This window comes from Astatotilapia calliptera, chromosome 17 (assembly GCF_964374335.1).
Source record: "Astatotilapia calliptera chromosome 17, fAstCal68.1, whole genome shotgun sequence".
NCBI lineage: Eukaryota > Metazoa > Chordata > Actinopteri > Cichliformes > Cichlidae > Astatotilapia > Astatotilapia calliptera.
The window spans coordinates 20092377-20112892 of NC_137438.1; the positions used below are offsets into that span (position 1 = coordinate 20092377).

The following is a 20516-nucleotide window of genomic DNA, read 5'->3' on the forward strand; positions in this document are numbered from 1 at the left end:
TCGAAACAATGTCAGATTCTAATATTGAAACACTGTTGAACTATGATGTTGATTTTCCACTTCTTTCGCACAGTTGCTTTTTATTGAAACAACAGTTACTGGAAATCATGACTGGAAATCTACCATTCTTTATAGGTATTTTAATCAATACTAAACTACTGCATGTTTCCATCATATTTAAACCACCTAAACACATAATTGTACTTATTCCTCAAATTGGACACCCTTTATATGTTAAAAAATGTCTCACAATGTATCATGTCAATAGTCCTGGTGTCCTGGATTGTTGATTACCTGACAGGAAGACCACAATATGTACGTCTCCCACAGTGTGTGTCTGACAAGGTGATTAGCAACACAGGGGCACCACAGGGGACTGTCCTCTCCCCCTTCCTCTTCACCCTCTACACCACAGACTTCAGCCACTGCACAGAGACCTGCCATCTTCAGAAGTTTTCTGATGACTCTGCGGTGGTTGGATGCATCAGCAGGGATGATGAGACAGAGTACCGGGCTGTGGTCGACTCCTTTGTCACGTGGTGTGAGCAGAATCATCTGCAGCTCAACGTGGCAAAGACCAAGGAACTGATCGTGGACTTCAGGAAGACCAGGAAACACTTGACCCCTGTTTCAATCCAGGGGGTCAGTGTTGACATTGTGGAGGACTATAAATACCTTGGAGTACACGTTGACAATAAACTGGACTGGGCTAAAAACACCACAGCACTTTACAGGAAGGGCCAGAGTCGTCTCTATTTTTTGAGGCGACTGAGGTCCTTCAACATCTGTCAGAAAATGCTGAGGATTTTCTATGAGTCTGTTGTGGCCAGTGCGATCCTCTATGCTGTTGCATGCTGGGGGAGCAGGCTGAGGGTCGCAGATGCCAACAGACTTAATAAACTGATCCGTAAGGCCAGCAATGTTGTGGGGATGGAGCTGGACTCCCTCAAGGTGGTGTCGGAGAGGCGGATGCTGTCCAAGATAAAGACAATGTTGGATAACACCTCCCACCCACTCCATGACATGTTGGTCAGTCACAGGAGCTCGTTCAGTGAGAGACTGAGATTACCGAAAAGCACCACTGAACGACACAGGAAATCATTCCTGTCTGTGGCCATCTCCCTGTACAACGCATCCACTTAACATACTGTTTGCTGCTACAACTACACATGTTTCTTTTCCAACTATTTATTTATAAGTGACTTATGTATGTATGTATATATATGTACATATTGTACTATTCTTAGTTAGCGTATTGTCTGTCTTGTCTTAATGTTGGTTTAAAATGGAGCACTGTAACAAAAAATAATTTCCCCCAGGGATCAATAAAGTATTCTGATTCTGATAGTCAGTTCTAAAAACAGAAAGCATCACACATCATGTAACAGAGAACAGAAAAGAAAAAAAAAGGTCAATAGACATGTATCGTTTGCAAAATATTTTATTAAAAGACAAAGTTTCCTATTAAGATTTCTATGTTTCACGTCACTTTTTAATTTTTACAATCCGGAGCATATCTGAGCCATTTCTGGACTGCTTGAGCAAAGACAAACTCAGACATAGAGTTTGCCCCTACCTGCTGCGTCAGGCCATCTAGGACAAAAATAGACACACACAGAAAAAAAAAGACAAAAAAAGTGAATTAGAGCACATGAATAAGCTCTTGTTAATTGACAAAACAAGCCGAAGACCAAAGACTCCATCTCCAGATTAACCGGACATGAAAGTCTTGTTATTAAGAAAGACAAAGTAATAGAGCAAAAACCGGACATAGGATATGTGAAACACACCCAGCACATCAATTGATCCCTTTATTGTTTACTGTAGGCTCATAAAACTACAATAAATGATAAAACTTACCAAATATGCATCTGCACTGCGCTGTCTCTTTAAATGCCATTTTTTGCTGTCTGGTCCTTGTTTTTTTCCCTGCCCAATTGAGTACCGAGGCCAGCTCGTTTGGCGGTGCGGCAGACTCGCACCTCCAGTGTGGTCCCTCCAATCAAGGCAAAGCGCCTCACCTATAGACACATTTTAAGAGATGGAATTAGCGTGTCTCATGTCTTAAATGTGTACGCAAGTGCTTGTGTGTTTAATCAACAGGCATGTTATGTATTTTAATCAAATCTGATAGCTATTACACTTTATAGTTACAAAGTGTACATAACCTTTATATACTTACCATTGCCTTATTTGCCTCCGGTGATTGAAGGGCTGCCCCTGCATTGTTTAGCTCCTCAATGTTGTGCAAAGGCAAATCCAGAGGCAATACCCCAGCATCTACAGATTCATTGCAGCAGGGATGGCGGTTGGCTCTGACCTCCTCACGGAGTTCGTTAACTGCTCTGGTCAGGTCTGACAGCATCGTTAACATCTTTTGTGAGGTCGCATCTGTTTCAAAGAACAATTCTAGAAAGATTAATGGCTTAAGCAGTGGGAGGCGAAAAACGAATATATCCATAAGTGATGGTGTAACATTCTGCATTCAAATATTACCGTATTTCCCGGACTACAAAGCGCACCTGAATATTAGCCGCACAAGCTAAAATCAGTGGAAAATCCTGTTTTGTACATACATTAGCCGCACCTGACCAAAAGCCGCAGGTGTTTCAATGTTGACTTATCATATGTAAGAGAATATGCACAAAGGGAATTGTCAGGAAAGAGATGGCTGTTTGGAGACATCACTTTTATTAATATTTTGAAAAACAAGTTATGGGTACATATTTGCATAACTTTTTAGGTATATGTACAAGTAGCAGTAATTACAAGTACGAAACATGTACTGTGCTTCATAAATGAGTAACAAATGTAGTACATAACAATAACCTACAGCACACCAGAAAAATAGATTCAGCCTACCTTTTAGGCTCAGGTGCAGTGACATGGCTTTAACAAGAAGAAAAGTCAGTCATTCACCACCATCTTCCTGCGCACTAAAACCACCAAAGTCCTCTCCTCCAGTGTCGAATACGAACAGGCTCAGGATGGCTACGTCATCCACTCTCAGCTTCTTTCATTCGTTGTCACTTACAAAACCAAAGAAATCCTCATTGTCAGTGTCAGAGTCGAACCCCCTCTGAAGGGCCGTGGCGGTGTCTTCCTCTCCATCATGCAGCAGTCCAGCCCTTTGAAATCCGTTGGTGATCATGGATGTTTTCACACTTTTCCACGCTGTCAGGTTCCACCGGTGGAGTTGAGCATAACTTGCTTTTCGCAAGTTTATCGCCGCTCGTCATCCACGACTCCCGCTGAACGCGTAGCGTTAATTTGAAGTTTGTTTTTCGCGCTACTTGTACAGCACTATGTTGCCTGGCGAATGGACACATGACCAACATACCACTCTTGAACCCCGATACTGTGTGTCTGATCACATGCCCTCCTGCCAGTCAACGTAGTGCCGTACAACAGCGGAACAAACAAAATAAATCCTCTTACGATATCACAAAAATCTTGGACAATCCATAAAAAAGCCGCAACTGACTAAAAGCCGCAGGGTTCAAAGCTTGTGCAAAAAGTAGCGGCTTATAGCCCGACAATTACGGTAGTTGTTGTAACTGTTAAAAGTGTTTACTAGTTTTTGCCTGTCACATATATTTGATATTTGTATATGTAGCTTGCCATCACCAGTGTGTGAATGTGTGTGTGATTGGGTGGATGACTGAATGTGTAAAGCGCTTTGGGGTCCTTAGAGACTAGTAAAAGCGCTATACAAATATAGGCCATTTACCATTTATACCATGTAAACTGTGAAATTCCAAGATTTTCAAACTTGCCTTGTAATAGTGGCCTCACAGAGTCTCTGGAATCTACAGAAAAAAAATCACAACAAGATGACATTCAGGAGTATAAATTGGTGTTTTGAAGATAAGAGTACAATGACATTGTGATGCAGCTTTAAAACTATTTTAAAAGCATACCATCTATAGGGAAGACATCGACATCAGACTGCATGCTGGGGAGATTGCAAAGCTGTGTCGGAAAGTCATGTACGCATGCAACGTAAAGTTAGGTGAGCATGCAACGTACAGTCACGTGGGCATGCCGCATGAGCATTCGAACTGAGTCTAAAGTTTTGGTTACCTGGAGGGATGTACCACTGTGAGAGGGGTGCTGTGGAATAGTCCAAGTGATCCCTGCTGTAATTTCCCAGTCAACTATACATAAATTGCACGTCGACACGATTTTTTAAAGCTGGTGAACTAGACCAGAAATCATTGATAACAAAAGAACAATAAATCTACTTTCTCCAGTACTTTATACCCGCTCAGTTGCAATGCAATTTAACGCTCAACTACAAATCAATGGCTTTTTGATGGTGACCGGCGCGGAATGATGGTCAACTATAAATAGACATTTTCTCGATGTTGTTGTTGCCACCTGGTCGACTACAAATAGATCAAATATCAATGACAAAAAAACAACGGTAAATCAACATCATTACAATGTCCCTATAGTAAGACCGTCGGTTTACCACAGTATTTCAATGTTGTTATAAGATTGGCATTTCAACCCTGACCGTAACGACGGATCGGATGAAAAATCAACATCAATTCAATGTCGTCTTGCTATCTGGGGAAGCCCATATAAACAGATTTAAGGTATTTAAGCAGCCCTTTCCTGCCCAGTCCGACCAGGCTAAAGCTATTACAAAAGCTACTGGGGTGTTTAGCTGCAGATGAGAGGCTGTATTCCATTGTCCAAAACAAGGGGTTTAAACTATGATGAAGGTGCTTGAGCCATGCCATGATATCCCGTTGCGCATCCACTTTAATGGCAAGATCATTCCAGGCATGTATGAGCAGGAAAAGATTTAAGTTATGGCTGAACTGTCCCAGGCATCTTCTATTGCCCTAACCCATACAAATGGGTGGACCTCCAGGTCAACGGAAAGCTACGTGACCGTGACAGCTCATTATATCACACCGGAGTGCGATATAATGAGCGGTATTATTGTAGGGTCTACCTTACAATATAAAGCACCTTGAGGCGACTGTTGTTGTGATTTGGCGGTTTATAAATAAAATTGAATTGAATTGAGTGGTAGATACAAAGCCCTATACTGACCTATATTGTACCTTAATTTTTTTTTAATAATTGCGTGGACTGAGCCTAGAGTTTAATGTTTTTAACAGGCAAAACATAGTTCAATAAGTAAAAAAGTAAATGTTCAATTTTTGTCTTTTTCTTTTTTTACTGATCCGAAAATTGATCTGATCCATGACTTAAAACCGTGATCCGATCCGAGCCGTGAGAGTTTTGATCCGTTGCACCACTACAAAACAGTGAGGAAATATGATTTGAATTATATCAAGTTTGGATTCTTTTTGGAGTGGCATAGAAGATGAGCCCACGCTTAGTGTGTGGCGAAGTTCTTAGCAATGAATGCATGTAACCATCAGTGTTGGGTAAGTTACTTTAAATTAGTAAATGGTAAATGGCCTGTATTTGTATAGCGCATTACTAGTCCCTAAGGATCCCAAAGCGCTTTACACATCCAGTCATCCACCCATTCACACACTGGTGATGGCAGCTACATTGTAGCCACAGCTGCCCTGGGGCGCACTGACAGAGGCGAGGCTGCCGGACACTGGCGCCACCGGGCCCTCTGACCACCACCAGTAGGCAACAGGTGGCAAGTGTCTTGCCCAAGGACACAACGACCGAGGCTGTCTGAGCCGGGGCTCGAACTGGCAACCTTCCGATTACAAGACGAACATGTTAAAAATAACTGAACTCTTGAGCCACGATCGCCAGCTCTACGGGAAGAAGTTCCTCCTGCGCACAGACCATGCGTCCCTCACTTGGCTGCTCAGCTTTAAAGAACCGGAGTGACAGCTAGCCCGGTGGTTGGAGACATTGCAAGATTACCACTTTGAGGTTCGTCACTGGGTCGAGGCTCCCAGTTGTTGTAGTCGCGGGTTCGTCTGTGTGTCTACCCCTGTATTTCTGCCGTGTGTTTCTCCATGTTCCAAGGTTTCACACCTCAGGTTTTCATGTTTCAAGTTTCTCATTGCAGGTTTTTGTTCTTTTCATTGTTATTTTGTAGCTGTTCCCAGTTTAGGTTTTTGTTTGCATAGTTCCCTGCAATGCTCTGCTTTGGTTTTTATTTTGCCTTTCATTGTTAATAAATTTTCTCACAACTACGCTATTGTCCATGCTTGCGTTTGGGTTCAAATCCTCCTCCTCCAGACGATCTGCCACGCAGATCATGACAAGGTGACAGTCAGCAGAGTTTTAGGACAGTTGTCTACCAGTTGTGTATGGCAGTTGTCTGCGGTTTAATAGGCGAGTGGGTCTATCACATGCTTTGCCATGTGACTGGGCTGGGCAGACATCTCCAAAATCATTGAAGCACTTTTGGAAATAGGACAAACCAACCAGATATCTGAAGATTAAACCGCTACATTTTCAGCTAAAACAATTTTAAGGGGGTAATAGGGTATTTCAAAGCACGGTTCAGTTATTTTCAACATGTTCATAGTTGTTGTTGAGAAACGCCACCAGGCCAAAGCAATGGTTTTGACTCAATCAGCATTAACCTCGCCTCCTGACTTTGATGGGTGAGGCTGACAGATAATATTGATTCAAGAACAAAGCCACAGTGTCAGGACTGCCAAAATGAAATAAATAAATACATAATTAAATAATTAAATGTGTCATTAATTAAATAAAAATTGAAATAAAGAAATAATTGATTAAATGTTTTAAATTGAATGAATAGGCATTTAATAAATTATTTAAATATTGATTTAATTCATTCATTCAAATGTTATTAATTAATAAAAGATGTATTATTTATTTAATGGCGTATTTAATTTATTTATTTTGTCACTCCTGGCCCTCCATTTTACCAGACCAGAGGCTCACTTTCCATTCAAAACATCCTCCAGTCAGCTTGGGTCCTCATTCTTCTATAATTCCTCTGCCACCGCAGACATGACACAGATAAGATAAAATAAGAACTCCATTGATTCCTCTTGGGGAAATTCACTTGTCACAGGAGCAATAAAAAGTTATGAAAACGGACAAAAGAGTAGAAAAAAATATAACATGTAATATCAAGACAAGCAAAAAATACAAATAGAAAACCAAAGACAAAAGTCAATTACAGTGGTCCCTCGCTATAACCTGGTTCACCTTTTGCGGCCTCGCTGTTTCGTGGATTTTTTTGTGCAATTTTGCATGCTTTTTTGTTTGTTTGTTTGCATTGTGTTCTGCGTCCTGATCGGCTGTAGACCACTGTCAATCAATCTCCTCCGTTCTGTGTCTTCTGTCCTGTAAAAAATGCATTCAGCTTGTCAAATTTACATAAATCTTTGATTGCTGGCAGTGTGACTCTGAAGTGCTGTACTGTATGTTTGTAAGTTTTTTCCCCAACGAACACAACAATGTCGACGAAATGTTTTTTACCGTTAAAGGAACCTGCGGTAGCACCCAACAGGCGGGGGAAGATGCAAACCATCGCACAAAAAGTTAAAGCTAAAGGAAGATAGAACTTATCACACTTTCAACTCATTATAAACGATTAAAAAATCCAACAAATAACAAAAATGAACACCAGATAAAGAAAAGTGAATGGTCCAAAATGTGCTCCAGTCAGACATTAAACTTCAGTAAAATTATGCAGTAATGAAACTTAACTTTAATCTGAGCCAAACCGATTTTCTCAGTTGTAAATAAAAAAGTGAACTAAACGTTACCCAACAGAACCTGAATGAATTATGTCCAGTGTTTAACATCTACTGAAGCAAATTAGTTTGACTTTCATTTGGCCTGCACTACACCTTGTAATATAATTTTAATTGCTATAGAAATACATTTTGACTTGACACTGACTGCTAAAACTCAGCGAAGCTGTGTGCTGGTAACCGGATATCAGCCGCTGATAAAGTGCTCTGTAGTGTCCATCTCCTCCTTTTAAATCCTGTTTGTCATCTTTAACCCACATCAGTCACTCTAAGAGAAACACAAGCTCCAGCACTTTTGCGCTCAGAAAACAAACTACATTTAGGTCTACTTAATTTGTGCACAAATTTGCGTTATATTGAGCAGTTGCCCACGTTAAACTGCAACTATCACCAGGTGATGTGTTTCCAGAATCAGCAGCAGGTGTTTAACAGCTGACAGGTGAGCAGGAAGTACTGTATGCATGTAAACTGAGGGAATATCAAGCTGGTCAGTGGTGCCGTGAGGAAAATGTCGGCTTGTTATTTACAGAAACATGGAGACACAAGACAAGGCAAAATTTTAATTAAAATCATTATTCCTTCATTGTTGTCTGAAGATAATATTGATGCATCCATGCATTTGTCTAAGCATCTGGAACACGGAGAGTGGAATATGTAAACATATCTAACTGGTTAATGTAAAAAAAAACAGTTAGCCTGGAACACCGAGACTGTGAGCTCGGTACACTGTCAGCTGACTGTTAGCAGAGCTAGCAGCATCATCGAAAACATCGTTGCACTTTTGTTCTATGTTGACAACCTGACCAGAAACCAAACCAAACCAACAGCAACTTCATAAACTCAAAGCACAACATAGAAGAGCCAACTTGACAGGACAAGACTCGACAGTACACCTGCATCTAAAGGACAAAGGTCACTCTTTCGAGGATGCCAATGTTCACATTTTGGACAGAGAAGACAGATAGTCTGAAAGAGGAGTGGAAGAAGCCATCTATGTCCACTGTGAATGACTATCTTTGAACAGAGGGTCTGGTTTATGACACCAACCGTCTGTCACCCACTATGCAGTACTGAGATCAATTCACAGGTGCCTCTAACCACACTCACATCTTCTATCAGGTGACCTCAATAGTTCAAATGATAGAGTGAGGCAAATCTGTTGACTTGCTTTCTAGTCACAAACACTTTTTGTTGTCTCTCTGGAACTTAAAAACTACTTGGTTTTGTGAACTAGTCAACAGGATAAATCGATTACACTGAGGTGGTGCGTTAGTTTTTCAGTTAGCAGCACCACGTGCTGGTCATATTCAGGATCAAAACACTGGCTCCATCGCAATACTAGCCAATGTATTCATTATATATTACTCATACACCAACATAGTTTTAAGAAGTAAATAGGTCAAGGTGTCCAAATAACAACCAAAGGTACATTCATGAGGATGTGAAATTTTTTTATCACAGCGAAGCTCAATGTGACAAAAAAAACACACACCCACAGACGAGGTGTTGTATTCTCATGCTGCAGGTGGGTATGAGCTTTCAGTGGTTGTGTGCTGGATTGTTTTTTTGGTTGTTTTTTTTGGTTTGTCACACTGTGAGAAAACTGTGCGGAAGTTTAGAATCTGCAAGATGCAACTGTATGTGCTGCTCTGCATCTGTACAAAAAGAATTCACGGCTGAACAATAGATGGACTGATCCGATATTACGTATCGGTCCGATACTGACCTAAATTACTGGATCGGATATCAGAGAGAAATAAAAAATGTAATCCGATCCATTAAATATCACAAAAGCACCTCACAAAACTTGCGACACGCCATAACTCTCCTCATAACGCTAGCATGTTGGAGCAGTATGCATCATGTCATTGAACGGCTGTGGCGCGAGAACTGTCGGTGGTCTGGTTGAGCATCGCTAACACCCCGGCATTTCATCTCAGAGGAAGTGATCCCAGAGAGAAGTAAAGCAAGTGCGTAAGTTCACCTCTGAATGTTTGTAAAGCGTTCCCACGTTAAGCTTAACCGATATATGGAGCGACTGCCTTTCTCTCCCTCCCTCTCCTGCTGCTACTTCAATCGTGAAACTGAAACGTGAAATTTTTCTGTCACTAGTCTGTCTCTCTTCTTTGTTTTTGGCCCACTTCGCACCAGAAAGAGGAAACCAGCGGCTGAACAACAGCAGCACGTTTAAGCTTGATAAGCTGTTGTTAGAATTTATTTAATATTACTTTCTACACCAGGATCCTTTTTTTATGTAGCTGACGCTGGTAACTGTGCAGGGGCGGATCTAGCAAAATTTAGCCAGGGGGGCAGGTAGGGCATTAACAGGGAAAAGGGCCACAAAGACATACTTTTCTTTCTTATTCTCATTTAACATGTCTAGCTTTTATTAAATAATTATCTGAATCTTACACCCAAAGTTTTAATTTGATGTAAAATGAATAGAAGTCCATTACTGTATATAGTAACTATTAAGTCTAATATACCCTAGTACAGCGGTCCCCAACCTTTTTTGCGCCACGGACCGGTTTATACCCAACAATATTTTCATGGACCGGCCTTTAAGGTGTCGCGGATAAATACAAAAAAATAAAACTAGTACCGGTACCGAAAAAAAGATTTATTCATAACACACGTGAAAAGACCAAGGAAAACCGAGTAAACGATAAAAACGATAACAAAATAACGCTGAAAACCGATTAAAACCCTGAAAACTATACATTTCACACCTGAGCCTCAACTCTCGCGGCCCGGTACCAAACGGCTCACGGACCGGTACCGGTCCGAGGCCCGGGGGTTGGGGACCGCTGCCCTAGTAAGCTATAGTACTTTGGGAAGGCTGTGCAGTCTGCAATTCTGTTGAAGAAAGATGTTGAATCTATTTAATTATTTTTGAAAAATAATTGGTTTCTGTGCAATTTTTTCCACACTGCATCCAATTAAGGTTGATTATGTCGATTATTATTATTATTTTTTTTTTTTTTCGCCTGTCCCATTTGGTTCTTTAGCCATCAGAATTGTTGTCTGAAGACCAACAAGGATGCCCAGTGGATTTACTTTGCCAAATGGATCATCGTGGCATTGCCGTATTGGTCCATTTGGTCGATCTTTGTTTTTATTATTTATTATATTTTATTTTCAGATGTTACCGACGGGACAGACATGAGTGAGAGATAGGAAAGGGAGAAAGAAAGAGGAAGGAAAGGAAAAACAGAAGGGGAGAGGGACAGTGAGAAAGGGGGGGAGAAAAAATAAATAAAAATCTCCTGGATCACCTGTTGAGAGAAGAATAGAAAACAAGCAAAAAAAAAGACAAAAAAACCAAAAACAAAGCAACATACTAAACACAACACCATCGCATTAATCTAGCTAAGTGTAAACAGCAGTAAATACTAAATATTCAATGTTGTTGTGCAGCACGCAGGACAGATGTGCTTCGAAGTAGCAGCCAAGAAAGGTGTAATTTGGGTCTACGAGCAGTGAACACCCGTGTGCATACCTGTGTGGATCAGCGCGCTTGTATTCCAAAGGTTTCTCCATGTAACGATCTGCTAGGGAGTGTGGGGGGGCCACAGCCCCGTCCTCCAGGGTGTGAAGCAGGTATGGAGGAGATCAAAACTCCAGACATCCAGAGGCCCCCAGAACACAAGAGACCAAGGAAGACCAACAGAGGGGCAGCCGCGCCACTGTTCCAGTAAGAGCTGAGGAGAGTCCCAGATGAGGGCTCACTCAGCAGCCGCGGAGCAGAAGCCAGGGGGAGTTGCAGTGACGCGCCCGTGAGCTCCGCCGGCCGCCAGCTGTGCCTGAGTGACCGAGCCCCAGGCCGAGAGGCCGGGGGCACCCCACCCCCGAAGGGGCCCGAGCGAGCCCCAGGCTCCAGGCCCCGATAAGCGGCCGCCAAGGAGTGAGCCGGTGTGTACCTGGACGCCCACCCCCAGACACAAAGAACCACCAACGCACCGACACCTGAGGGAGTCCGCCACCGGCAGGGGAAGTGGTGGTAGGTGGAGATAGGCCTCCAAACCTTGGAGGGCCTGAGGTGTCCCCAGAGAGGTGGCGTCTGGTACCCAGCCTGACATATAGACACAGACATACAGGCACACACAGACACAAACATCCATTCCCACCCTCATGCTCTCATATGCACTTACTCCACACTCAACCAACGTGGAGACAGACATAAAGAGACGCTGTACACACGATCACACTCCCCAAGCGTACTCTACAAACCGGGTCTAGGTACCCTTGCCCCTGGAGGGGGGAACTGCACCCAGACCCAGGTGGTGTTACCCTTTTCCCTGCGGTGGGGAGAGGCAGACCACCCCGACTCCGTAGCAGCAGGGAGGCCCCACACCCCAGACCGCAGTCGGACGGCCAACTCCACCTAGCCCTCCCGCTCCAGCAGGCCGCAGAGAACGGGGGTGGGAGAAGACTCCAAACCTCCCTCCACCCGCTCATTGTAGTGTTGATTCATATGTGTTCTAAGGTGTAATTAAAACCCAGGAGGGCATGGAGCTACCTGCCAAGGAGCAGCAGGTAAGCGCATAGTCCCTCCTGATAGCCCTCAATGTCTAAGTGTATTTAAAATTGAGAGGTGGGCAACGACGCCAGGGGTGAGGTGTACACCCTGATGGTAATTTGGACTCCGTGATTGTTCCCACCCCCAAGATCCTATATGTATGTGTAATGAGAGTGTGAATAATGTGAATGTCTAAGTTGTGGGATAAAATTATTATGTCGATTAAGTGGTTCCCTTTTTTAAATTTATTTATTTAATTTTTTGTTGCTGGGAGTTGGAACCCTATTAGTTAGGTTGTTTAATATTTCCACTAAGTACTCTTTAAAATACCAGAATAGGGAGGATGGTGTAGGTTTAAGTTTATTAGATTGATTAGTATTGTGAAACTATGAACTATTTTTTTTGCATACAGGTATAACAGAATAGCTTTATTGTTGTTGTTGTTTTTTTAAACTTGAGTATGAACTTATACAAAATGCAGCAAGATATAAAAAAAAAAAACAGTTTTGTTGATTAAAAAACACTATATCGGATTCATGTCGGTATCGGCAGATATCCAAATTTATGATATCGGTATCGGACATAAAAAGGTGGTATCGTGCCGTCTCTAAGCTGAACACAGCAGTGTCCTCAAATAACCACCACTGAATGCACAAAAATGTCCAGCATTGAAAATGATGCAGCAGACCACACCGCATGCCGCTGCTGTCAACTAAAAAAGGAAACTGGATCTGCATGTATGAGAGAATCAGTCTGTGGTGGTGAAGTTTTCTTTGGTTGATCTAATATCATCTTAGTGGTTTGAATGCCATATCTTGAAGAACAGCACACCTCTCAAAACGCCGCAATGAGCAACACTCACACATCACCACACTGGAGCATCTCACACTGAAATAAAATGCCACACAAACATTACTGCAGTCTAACAGCCGTTTCCACAATAATGATAAAAGCATCATTCAAAAAAGAAAAATGTATCTCAAATTTGTTTGGGAGTTATGGCGCTGAGTTTGTCAGGCTTAATCAACTCATTTAGCAAATCATAATCCAGTAAACAGAACTGAAGTGTGGCTGAGCAGTGATTGATTTTTTGGATGTGCAGCCGTCACCTGTAATGTGGAAAAGGATCACAACCTCCAAAGTCAGAGTTTTTAAAGAGTTTTTAATACAGTGTTCCTGATAAAGTGCTCAGTTACTTTATAGATGACTGATATATATGACACTAGATATTGTTTACCTTTAATTTCTTTATCAGAAGTCTAAAAAGAACAAATGTTATGTAGTTTGATAGCAAATACTGTTGCACTAAAATATCTTAGAACAATGTCACGTACACCTTTTAAGTACAGTTTACATCATTTATAAATGTAATACATAAATAAATGTATATCTATATGAATCTGATTTTTTCTTTGAAGCATGTTGCCATTTCGTGACTGCAGGAAGGTTAGCAGACGTCATGGCCTTTAACTTCAAGCAGTTGAGGTTTTGGTAAGGAACATTTCTGGGGGACATCATTTTCACATCACAGTTTCTGAACCACAAAGAGGTGCACCTAGACGAGAGGAAGTTGAAAGCAGGTCGGTAAGAATTCTTTTAAATCTTTTTGTGTTTTTGTAAGTGGTTACTTAGAAATAGGTCATAGCGTTTACAGAACTCCCACTCTCTGCTGGTTTTCTAAATGTGTGGCGTTAATATAAAAATTACTTGAATATAAACTTACAGAGTGCAGTAAGTTTTTTTTATATTTATATAAGATATTTAAAGAAAGACTAATCGATGTTTATATTTTAAACGTCTTTGATTCGATATAAAAAAACACTGGAGAACAGACACTACATAAAACGACACAGTTGTAAAAGAATCCAATAAAGACATATTAGAAGGGGCTTCCCAGATTAAGAAATTACCAGATACTGAGGTGGGACTTTATCACTTGCAGGTGGAGATGTGTGCTCTGAAGTCGATTAGGTCACACGTGAAAAACAGGAGTCTGAGTCATTCTCACCTTGAAACCTCAAAGACCCAGTGTGCACAAGCGTACATTAAACCCTTAATGCCACCATCACCCCCTGTAATTTAAGATTACACTTCTTAAATGCTCACACCCAGTGTTTGTCATATTTGAAAGACAAATTAACTCATGCCAATTAAAATTTCATTGATTCAAAACATACAAGGAGGCTAAAAGCTCTATTTAAGAATTTAATGCTGTATCTATAGCAACTAATACTTGTATTATTAACAACTTCATTAATGGTATTAAAATTGATATTATGCTTCCAACTGGCTTGATAACACGGAGCTGAAATATCACCCACTAATATAGTTTGAATATGTTACAAGTAGAAGGAGTGATGGGAACACTGTTGTCTATAAAAACATTTTTAGTTTGTTTCTGCTCTGAGGTATGTTGAAAAACAGCCCCACACTGTGATGTTCCCATCTCCAGACTTCACAGTTGGTGCGGTGTTTTGATGTTCCTAAGGCAACATACAGTGCCTTCTGACCTAACATGGTTTGTGTATTATGACATCCAAAGACTAATTTTGGTCTCATCTGATGAGACTATATTCTCCTAGTATTTCACAGGCTGGTTAAATGTTCTTCAGTAAACCTTAAACACACCTCAATGGAGTCTTGCGCGTTGAGCGTGCATACAGGCCATGTCGCTCTCTCCACAAACGCTCCTTGGCTCCTGGATAACTCTTCTGATAATTATTTTCACTTCTGTCTGAAGTTTTGCGAGGAGCACGTGGTTGTGGTGGGATTATGGCCCCAACAGCGCTCACTGGAACATTCACTGGTTTAAAAGTTTTGCAACAATAAGGTTGTGAAGATCTTGAGAGAGCTTGTTGGTTTTACCCATTATGAGATGTTTCTTGTGTGACACCTTGGTAATGAGACAGTTTTTTTAGGTCATCAGTTGGGACTGAACCAGCTGATTTCAGCTGGAGTCAAGACACTCGATGCATTTTTACACTTCCCTTTCTTTATGCGTTCAGTGCTTTTTCACTACGCCATTTCACATAATTTATGAACATCTAAGGTTTGATTTTTTTTTTGGCATGTGTGGATTGGATGGGTTGTTACCTACATCTGGTGAAAGGTTCATGTCAATGGCACCTTTAGAATCATATTTACTTAGAAAAGAATGTCATGATTTCTGTTGTTTCTATTTTCTTTTCCTAAATTTAGTCTGTTTTCACAAAAAAGTGGGTCCAATGAATGACATCTATCTTTCACACACACCAGCATAAAAATCAGGATGTCCATTAGGAGTTAAAGGAGAAATCTAAGGAGCTAAAGATGGTGTTGGTGTAAATCCAGGATGTTTTACTGTCTCAGGTTTTATGCATGAGTATTTAATTTAAAAAATAAAATCTAGTCTTCTAGGTTTTAAAATCACGAGATGAAGAACAACATGTCATATTACAGAGGGTTTTTTTTAAAAACAAAACAAAAAACAAGCAAAAATGTAGAAGCAGTGTGAGAAATAACTTCACCCATGATTCAGTAGCATGCGCTTTGGCAACAATAAACTAAGAAATAATGGTTTTCTGCATGACTTTATCAGTTCTCACATTGTTTTGGAGGAATTTCAGTCTACTCTTCTCCACCACTACCTTTAAGCTTTAAGTAGAAATAAGTCATTTGCACTGATATGCTGTATCTGGCTTTCACCAAACAAGGCTCTGGGCATTATGGCCAAACGCTTAAGTCTCGTCTGTCCAAAAGACATTGTTCCAGAACTCTTCAGGTTTGCTCAGATGCAACTTTGCAAACCTGAGCAGCTGTCGTATTTCTTTTAGACAAAAGAGACTTTCTCCTGGCAACCCTTCCAAACAAGACATGCTTGTTTCTTCCTTTTCTATTTGTAATGTCATATAACCTTTAACATGCTAACTGAGGCCTGTAGATGGAGCACTTGTTTTTTTTTTCAGTTTCGCTGAACACTCCACGTTCTGAATTTACTGGGACTTTCACTTATTACCTGGCTGGCAACAGTCTTTCTCGGTGTACAAAGATGGGTGTCAAATTGTTTGGCGATGACCTTTTCACCCTTCAAAGACTGATGTTGATGCTTGTAGGTATTTTGTTAACACACACCCGAATGCTCCAGAACAGCAACTGTCTGCTTTTATAGAAGTTCTTGTATTTCCTGATATGCAAAACCTTTGAACTGAAAGGTGTTGAGGGTGTATTTTCCTCTCACTTTGACTGCGTTTGTTTCCTGGAGGGTTTTTTGTAATGAGCTCATTTTCCGAGACCAACATCAACCTGCAGAGTTCATAACTTTAGCTGAAAGATAAACCAAAGTGATATAGGTAGCAACATTTTTCTGGCCATATTGTTCAGTTTGTGATTTGTTAATTTTTAGCTCTTTGGGACTCCATATCAGTGTGTGCAACACTGGAAAAGGTTACCCTTTGAAGACAAAAGTCTGAGCATTGCTTTTGGGTACAAATCATTCATCTTAAAAAAAAAAGATGAAAAAACAAGCAGTTTGAAAAAAGTGACACTTCCAAAACAATCTGTTGTTTTTTTGGGAAGAATATCATTTTTGTTTTCTTCTTCTTCTGCAAGAACCAATTCACTCACTGTGTTTTATGTATTTTTGTGTACAATGTTTTTCATGGAGCAGAGATGACTGGAGCGACAAATGCAGTGGGGAAAAAAAAACAGTAGTTCACAGCTGAGACAAAAGAGAGAAAACTTGGGCAGATTTCATCACTGCTATGAGAATATGAATACATTTTCAGCATTGTCAGTGCTTTTTATTTTTTCGAAAAGTCAGACAAACTTGGTTACAGAAATCAGACATGCACAGTATCAATTCAATAAGTGTGTGTGTCTGTGTGTGTGTGTGTGTAAAACCCATTAAAACATGGGGTTTTCTTTTTTTTTTCTTCAAAAAATAAGAGAAAGAATCATGTACTCCAGTTTCTCTAATGTGAACATTCAACTGAGTTTCAGTTTTCAGTAATTTTAAATTAAATACCTTTTTTCTGTCTCAGAATTGCCACTGGGGGGCGACGTAAGCACAATCAGTTGAGACACTGAGGCAGTGCTCCCTCATTTAACAAAAATGTTTTAATTTCCCATTTCTAATCATTTGATCATCAAAAGTGCCATTTACTGTTACTTTACACCATAAAGACCTTCTTCCCTGTCAATAGGACCTCTAAATATCATTACACTTTCACATGTAAGTCATTTAAACACGTCACTAATCACTTTTCTGAGATTTTACTGGCTATATTACCGATCAAATGTAATAACTGACTAAATGTGAGGAATAGCCTTTTTTTAATACATTTCGATTTTTCAGCACTTTTAATACAAAAGATTGTTTTACTTCCTTTACAAACCAAGAATCTGTTTCAGCAATAAATTTTCCATTTCCCACGTTTCTTTTCTATTATTCAGTTTAGACACATCTGTTTTCATATTATTTTTATTTTGGGAATCTATAACTGCAGTTCTGCTTCTTAGCAATGTGTTTAACAGCTTCCTGCTTCGATCAAAATCTGACTTCACACATTTTCTTCCCTCTTTAAATCAAATTACAAAATTCACTATTAAAATGTGGCTCAAGGTCTCAGAGGGCTTGTTCTGCACCCACAGAGCATGCTCCGTAGAGTCCTTGTCCACCTGACTAAGGCTACGTTCACACTGCAGGTCTTAATGCTCAATTCAGATTTTTTGATCAAATCCGATTTTTTTGTCTGCTCGTTCACACTACAAATAAAATGTGACAGCAAACGCGCTCTAGTGTGAACGCTCAAAGCGGCCCGCATGCGCAAAAGAAGACGTCACACACAACGCGCTCTGTTTAGACCCAGAGCAAACAGTATTGTTTGACTGATGGCCGTTAATATAAAGACTTCGGTCTTCACGTTTCCCAATTTTTGCTTTAAGTTATTTTGTTATTTACATAATAATGTAAATAACCTAATAATGATCCTTATTGCTGTTTTAGAGAGGAGCGGTGCTTCAAAGGATAGCTGCAGATTTCTGTCAGAATCTGCAGATTATACAGAACAAATAAAATGTTTACGTTGTCTTCCCAACAGTTTCACTGACATCTACACTGGATGGCCAGGAAGCGTTCGCGATGTCTTCTCGGGCGCTTCTCTGGCGCTGATAATTGGCTTCAGTCTTGTGTCGGTGACGTAAAAGGCGGATTTAATGCGACTTGACCGTTCAAACAGCAGTCGCTTTCTAAAACATCGGATATGTATCGGATTCAGTACCACATACGAAAGTGACCCAGATCGGATTTGAAAATATCGGATTTGCGCCGTTCACACTGTCATACCATGATCGGATATGAGTCGCATAGGGTCAAAAAAATCGGATTTGATGCGCTTTCGCCTGCAGTGTGAACGTAGCCTAAGTGATGTCACTCTGCACAGCACCATTTAACAATTATGTGGCCCGACTCTGCTGAGTTTCTATATTCATCGTCTTACAGCCGCTTGTGTGAGTCTTCCTCTAAAAAAGAAAATGTGGATTGGACAGCCGTGTTATGAAAAGCAACACCCTGTATTCTTTCAGTGTTTTAACATCCGAAAGTAAACATTTAAACTCATTTTTGATGTTTTACCAATTCACTGCAGTTTAACTTTTGACCAGCAGGTGGAGCCGCTGCACCACAAACAGCCAGTCCTGTGTTCCTCCTCTTAGTTTGAAAACATGCTTCAGATAAACATGAAGATTAATGGGGGTAGTATTATATGTATGTGTGTGCGCTTGGGTGTGTGTGCATTAAACCCCTATTTCCCCCAATACACAAAAACAAAAATCTGTGTTAAAAGCCTGAGACTCAACTTTCTGTCCTCAGAATGATTTCATGTCTTTTATTAATAATGTTTAGTACAAACACACAAACAGCTGCAGATGGACGTTTATCAACGACAAACTAACATGGGGAGTTATTATCATTAAAGAAAGTGATTTAGTCACTGAACACACACTCCTTTTAATCATAAGGACTCCAGGTACTTTTATTTTGAAGGGAACACAGATTAAACAAATTTAAATATGATTTCCCATGCTCCTTAGCAGCAGAGGCGGCGCTGAATGGACACAGCAGATTACAGTAGAGCGGACCGACAGACACTGGAAAATGTGTGTGTGGATATTATGTCTGCAAGCACAGAGAGAAGGTGTGTGTGTGCTTGTGTGTGTGTGTGTTAGCCAGAGGAGCAGCAGCCTCCAGCGGGCGTGGCCTGTGGTTCATCATCAACAATCTGTACACCCCGCCTACTTGATGCTGATTGGCTGGCTCCGTTGCCCTTCAACCTCTCCTCAGCCTGAGCAGTTTCCATCATCCCTGAAAACACAGTAGACCAGTTCAGAGGTCAAAGGTCAGATCCCGAGTTTCAAAGAAAGGTTTTTTTTACGCCCTGTTTCCTACGGATTTGAATTCTGCACACATATTTGCACACCACTGATTTCAACCTTAGAATTATTGACAGAAACTTTGTGTCAAATGAACAGAATTCACTCATTGGCCTATTTGTTCAGTTAACCTGTTTAGTGTGATCACAAACATCTAATCAGCCAATCCTGGACAGAACTGCACCTGTCTATGACAAAATGTCTAGGGATATGGTTAATGTGATTAACTAATGTGATTTGGACAAGCTGCCAGGAAATCAAGCGATTTAACAAAATGTGTTTTATAATTAAAGAATAAATCATGTCCGCCTTAAACAAAAATATGTTGTAAAAGTTGTTCCTTAAGCCTCCAAAAAATATAAAGTTTGCTGCTCTTTGATCTTTTTGTATTGTGAAAAAAAATTAAAGATGCTGTCGGTCTTACTTTTACACAGATCCAGAAAGAGTTCCTCGATGCCTTTATTTAGCTTGGCTGATGTGTGGTAGTGTTTGGCTCCCACCGACTCGGCATAACTGCACACAAACATGAGAGTGGCCATTAAACTTTGCTCAGACTCAGGACATCGTCGCTGCTCACAGCTGAGCAGCTCGGCGTGGGAAATATAAAATAATGATGCTCACTTTAATTTTTCTTCATTATATTTTCTACTAATAATAAAAGTATTATTATTGACTAATAAGCAGCAGTTGTTACCTCTCAGCCTCTTCCACTGAAACATGTCTGTCTTTGTCCAAATCTATTTTATTACCTGCAAAGAAAACAAACCTTCAGTAAAATGCCCAATTTAAGAATCATTTTAAGGTCACATCACATTATACTTTATAATCTGTGATTAGCAGTTGTAGTCAACCAAAGATAATCATTACACAGTCAGAGAGTTGCATGCAAAAGTAGTCAA

The 20516-nt window shown here is 40.6% G+C and overlaps 1 protein-coding gene and 1 long non-coding RNA gene across 2 annotated transcripts in view; both read right to left on the reverse strand.

Moving 5' to 3' along the window:
- Positions 1-1420: 1420 nt before the first annotated feature.
- Positions 1421-5495, reverse strand: LOC113009812 (uncharacterized). Its single transcript, XR_003270251.2, has 3 exons — positions 2183-5495; positions 1861-2021; positions 1421-1593 (listed from the first exon to the last, which is right to left on the reverse strand). It is a non-coding gene; the product is annotated as an uncharacterized LOC113009812 (long non-coding RNA).
- A 13549-nt stretch (positions 5496-19044) lies between these two features.
- The window catches only part of rab21 (RAB21, member RAS oncogene family), a 14585-nt gene continuing 13113 nt past the window's right edge, over positions 19045-20516 (reverse strand). The window contains exons 5-7 of the mRNA XM_026146688.2: positions 20312-20366; positions 20042-20130; positions 19045-19549 (exon numbers count right to left, since the gene is read on the reverse strand). Coding sequence (XP_026002473.1) covers positions 19410-19549; positions 20042-20130; positions 20312-20366 — 284 coding nt within the window. The 3' untranslated portion in view covers positions 19045-19409. The remainder of the gene's footprint in view (positions 19550-20041; positions 20131-20311; positions 20367-20516) is intronic.